The sequence below is a fragment of the Monoraphidium neglectum genome (genome assembly GCF_000611645.1).
Source record: "Monoraphidium neglectum strain SAG 48.87 unplaced genomic scaffold scaffold03051, whole genome shotgun sequence".
Lineage (NCBI taxonomy): Eukaryota > Viridiplantae > Chlorophyta > Chlorophyceae > Sphaeropleales > Selenastraceae > Monoraphidium > Monoraphidium neglectum.
In genome coordinates, this window is record NW_014010577.1 from 1,271 (window position 1) to 6,269 (window position 4,999).

The 4,999-nt window shown below is 66.8% G+C and overlaps 1 protein-coding gene across 1 annotated transcript in view; it reads left to right on the top strand.

The window, feature by feature from the left end:
* Window positions 1-1,082: 1,082 nt before the first annotated feature.
* The window catches only part of MNEG_12078 (hypothetical protein), a gene marked incomplete at both ends in the record, with an annotated part of 4,803 nt that continues 886 nt past the window's right edge, over window positions 1,083-4,999 (top strand). The window contains 10 exons of the mRNA XM_014039451.1: window positions 1,083-1,140; window positions 1,436-1,947; window positions 2,251-2,404; window positions 2,713-2,828; window positions 3,218-3,306; window positions 3,479-3,530; window positions 3,765-3,905; window positions 4,171-4,315; window positions 4,560-4,726; window positions 4,867-4,874. Of these exons, the coding sequence (XP_013894905.1) occupies window positions 1,083-1,140; window positions 1,436-1,947; window positions 2,251-2,404; window positions 2,713-2,828; window positions 3,218-3,306; window positions 3,479-3,530; window positions 3,765-3,905; window positions 4,171-4,315; window positions 4,560-4,726; window positions 4,867-4,874 (1,442 nt within the window). The remainder of the gene's footprint in view (window positions 1,141-1,435; window positions 1,948-2,250; window positions 2,405-2,712; window positions 2,829-3,217; window positions 3,307-3,478; window positions 3,531-3,764; window positions 3,906-4,170; window positions 4,316-4,559; window positions 4,727-4,866; window positions 4,875-4,999) is intronic.

The following is a 4,999-nucleotide window of genomic DNA, read 5'->3' on the forward strand; positions in this document are numbered from 1 at the left end:
AAAATTTCTGTGGCCCCAGCCCAGCATCGCCAACGTGTCCCCAACAAGGGTTTTTGATGTTCCGGAGGTCATAGTGCGTCCAAGGTAGGACCGCCCATGTCCCGGTGCTGACGTACGTAGGACGTGGTCATCAGAGCTATGCACAACTATGAGCGGTGTTGGTCAGCCGGTAGGTCGCGAGCCCAACTGATCATTTGTCGATGCATCATGCCCTATGCGATGGTAGCCAACCTCCAAGCATGCAATGCCCATCAGAGTGCTCACATTGGGGTGAGGTCGACATAATCCTATCGGCACAGGCGACCTAGGCAGCGCGCCTGACTCCAGGCCCCTGATTTCCAGGCCCCTGGCTTCAACCAGATTCACTCCGTCCCGCACCCCTGGCGCAGCGGCCGCCTGCTCCCTGCTTCACGGACCGCTGCTTCAAGTATTCAGGTTGCAGTGCATACGTCTTGAGTAATGGCACGCGTTCTCCTTGGATGGCCATGCGCGTCGTGCGCCCCAGCCGTGACACCTCACGTGGGCGGCTCTGTGCTCTGGCCAGGCGCAGGCACGGCGTGCGGGACGGCCTCATCTTGAGACCTGCTACGGTGTAGACGCTGCAACATACACTATGCCAACATGCTTAATGAAACTATTTACTGTTTGCTATGCTGGCATGACGACGCCTGCGCGCGCAGCCAGGATCACGACTGCATTTCTCACGTGTCGTCACATGACTGACAGCATGCATTGACCGCTGCACCTGACGCTGCTGGTGCGGCGTCAAGGTTGTGCAGCATGTGATAAAAGGTCGTTGGTGACTGGGTGTGTCCTGCAATCGGGACGCTCGGCTGCGGGAGCAGACACACAGGTGGTCACACAATTCTGCATCAAGGGCACCAAGGCTGCTTCGCGTCCCAACAGTATGCAAGTGTAGGTACGGATGTCAATTCGAACAATTGAACCGCTTTCCCCTAATCACGAAGTTGCGCTCGTGATCACCGGTCTTGAGGTCTGGCACTGCCAGCAGCATCACGGGTCCCCGCTCGGCGGGGTCATTATTTATAGCTCATAACAGCCCATGCTACCTAAGTAGCGGCATGGCGCGTTTGATACTGGTGGCGGTTCTGCTGTGGGCCACCAGCTGGACGGCCCGCGGTGAGCAGGGGGAGCCACACACACCCGAAGGAATTCCACCCCTCGCGGGTAGCTCCGCCCATGAACTTCGTTTGTATATGATTCGCGGCCGTGGGTTCGCTCGGCGCTGGAGACGCCTGCCCTGGTGACGCTGTGTGCCACGCAGAAGGCAGGACAACGCGCTCACGCGCGCGCGCGCCTCAGCACACCACCGCGAGCGGTTGGCTGCAACCGCTCGATCAAAGCGCCCGCCGCGCACCCCGCCGCGCCGCGCCCCATGCGCCACCCCCGCGGCCCCCCTTTCCCCGCCGAGCAGCCCAAGGTCTGCTCGTCTCCAAAAGCGCCGCCTCCCTCGGCGCGTCCGGCACCATTTTGACCCTCGCCGCGCTGTACGAAAAGTCAGAGGCCTGGAAGTCCGCCTTCCGCCGCAGCCCCGCCTCGGCCTGCTCACAGAACGGCCAGACGCTGTGCTCCGCGGGCTCGTCCCAGGATGCGGCCGCGTACGGCCAGCTGGTCGTGGCGACGAGCCCGCTGACCTACAGCTCAGCCAGCCCGTCCGACACCGGCGGCCTCGACCTGATCCCCTCCGCTCGCGACCAGCGCCCCTGCGCCGCCTGCACCGGCTTCGCGGTCGCGTCCGCGGCGCAGGCCGCGATCGCGGCGGCCGCGCGCGTCAACGCGTCGGCGGTCGAGCCGCTGTCGCCGTCGGACCTGCTGTACTGCTCCCCTGGGGCCCCCACGTCGTGCTCTGCGGGGTGGACCCTAATCGACGTCCTGAAGCAGCTGACCGAGCGCCGCATCGCGCCGGAGGCGTGCCAGCCCTACGACGTGAGCCGCGGCAAAGGGCAGCTCTTGGCAAATAGCGGCGCCGGGCTCTGGGGTGTTGCCTGCGTCGGCAGGGGCGGCGGGGTGCTCGGCTCTGGCTGGGGATCTTAGGCCTTCGCCTGGCTCCAGCATCGTTGGGCCGCTTGATCGGCTCAAGGCAGGATGTGTGGCGCACAGGCGGGGCCCTCGGGCGTCCGTCGGCGGCCGGTTCTGGCACGGCACTTCTTTCGCAGCCTGGGACGCTGCGCCGCTCAACGCAACCCGCCCCGCCCCGCGGCCCTGCGGCTGCGCGTCCCCGCCGCGCAGCCGCCCTCCATCGACGGCGACAAGCCCGCGTCGTGCGGCCTCGACTGCAAGGCCCCTGAGGCGCTGCAGAGCAAGGTGCTGGCCACTCAGGGAACGTTTGCCTACCAGAGCCTGAGCGACGAGTGGTCCATCTGTCAGCACATTCGTGACTACGGTGAGAGTTGACCTGAGGACAGCCGCGCGGCCCGGGAGCGGGAGGCGCGGGCGCAGGCGTGGCCGGGAGGCCGGCGTCGTTGACAGGGGGCCGCAGGGGGTGCGTGCCAAAGCGCCCCCGAGCAGCGTGCGCCGGGCCTCGGTTGGCGGTCGAGCGGGCACCTGCGCGTCGGCTATGCCTTGCGCCACCACAGGCCTGCGGGACGGCCCTTGCGCCCTGGCCCGGCAAACCCTCGCCGCCCGCGTTGGCAGCACCCCACCAATCAACCCCCGGCCACGCCTGCCGCCCGCGCCGCCGCCGCCGCCCAGGCGCTGTGGTGTCGCGGTTCGACATCATGTCAGACTTCAAGGCTTTCTTCAGCGACCCCTCCAAGGCAAACGCCATTTATCGTGCGAAGCCGGGCGCCACGCTGGCAGAGACGCACGTGAGCGGGGAGGATCCGGGGGCGTGAGGCCTTGGCATTGCCGGCCAGAAGCAGTGTAAAACGGTCCGCCGGGGTCGAGCGTCGCATGTCATGCCGGCTGCGGGGCGCCAAGGGGAGGGGAGGCCGGGGCCAACTGAAGGCGGCTGGCGGCGGCCTTGCGCGGCGCGCACAATCGCGAGGTGTCCTTGTAGCGATGGATTCGCCGCTGGTCGGGGCAAGCGCCTGGGCACCTTATCAGCTCATTCAAATGAATTGCACATTTCGAGATGAACAGCTAAACGATCTACTTGCTCACAGGCCGTCATCATCATTGGTTACAGCCTGACAGAGGGCTACTGGTGCGTGGACCACGTGTTGGTCGCTGCTTGCCATAATCCCCGCACTGGCAGCCGGTGCCGCTGGCGGGCGACGCGTTCGATGCATCACAACAGCGAGCGGCGCGGGACGGGGGCCCTGGGCGGCCGCGTGGCCGCGGCGGGTGCGGGCCGGCAGCCATGGGGCCTGCCAGCGCTAGGCACAGACCGCTTGCTGCATTACGCAGCCCGCTTCCCCCGTGCGGCTGCCATGCGGCCGCTGACAGCAAGCCACCGTCTGACCATAATACCTCTCTTCTCAACCGTAAATACCCTCCGGGCTCGCACCGCTGCCAGGCTGGTCCAGAATTCTTGGGGCCCGTCCTGGAATATCAACGGGCGCTTCAAGGTGCGCAGGCAGGCACCGATGCCGCCCCGCCGCCGGCCGCGGCGGCCGGGCACTGCGATGCAGCTGCGGATCAGGCAGCTGGGGCCGCCCCGCGTGCCTGCGGAGGGCGGCGCAGCGCAGTGCGCGGCCTGCGCGCGGCGGGCAGCTGCTGCCCCCGCTTGGTTTGGTGCTGTTCTCAGGCACCCCCCTGGCGACACTTGACGCCCTGAACGCCACCACCCGCCGCCGCCCCAGGTGGCGTTCAACCAGTGTTCCCTGGCCACGCCGCCCGACCTGTTTGGCATCACTTGGTCGCCCAACAAGGGATCACAGAAGGTGTGGCCGCCGCCGGGGCTGGTGCCCAACAAGACTTGCGTCGGCGGGTACACATACCTGGTGAGGCTGGGTTTTTGGGGAGGGGTTCAAGGCGCCGTGGGCAGGGCGCTTGGTGCGCGTTTCTCTGGCGGCGGAGGCACACACGCGCCCAGTGGGCGGCTGCGTCTTCAGTTGAGCGGCCCCGCGGCCGCGCGGCCCGCCAAGCAGGGAAGTTGCCTCCGCGTCAAAAACTCGGCAGGGCCCGTCCTCGTCTGGGCCCCGCAGAGGCCAATCGCCCCTCGTCATGACGTCATGACATCACATCCCCCCACACCCCACACCCCAGGCCCAGTCGTCGGACTACCTGTCAGGCATTGCGGAGCGCTACGACGTGAAGCTGCAGCGCCTGCTGCTCGATAACGTCGCCACCATCGGCGATCTTGACCACCCGCTGACCGGCAAGAGGCTGCTGCTCTGCGGGATACAGTCACGTGAGCGCGCCTCCGACCCGGGCCGGGGCAGCTGCTGGGTCGGCGCCGCTGGGCTTGATTGATTTCGAGGGCATTCCCGCGCCGCAGTCGGTTGGCGTGCAGTAATGTGGGTTTGATTTCAATTCGGAGCCCGCCATTGAATGAGGGGAACGGGGGCAACGACGCAAAACACAAGTGTTTCTGGCCCTATTGTCAAGTACACCCTTGTCCCGTCACCGCACACCCCCAAAATCAAACCCCGCAGCTTTGGAAAAGCTGTCCACGCGAGCCAAGGCCGCTGTCGCCGGCGGCACGTTTGGCGTCTCTTGGGGTGGGGCCTGGTTCTTGAGCATATACAACCTCGGGGTGCTGACGGCACTGCGCGACATGGGGCTCGTCACCAACACCACCAAGATGAGCGGCGTGGCGCAGGTCAGCACGACGGCCGTGCGGCGGCGCGCTGGGCCACCCCCGACGCCCGCCCTGAGCGCCGGCCACGCCTGCTGCCCAGCTTGCGCTCCCCCGGCTCCTCACATTCCTTTCGCTCCGCCCTGTCCCCCCCCCCCCGGCAGCTGACGATGTGCGCCATGTGCTCTGGCTATGACCCCGCGAGCTACCTCAAATATCTGGACACCATCCGCAGCGAATGCGACAAGCGCTCGCACTGCAGGCGAGCGCCCGCCCCGCGCCGCCCCGCCGATCGGC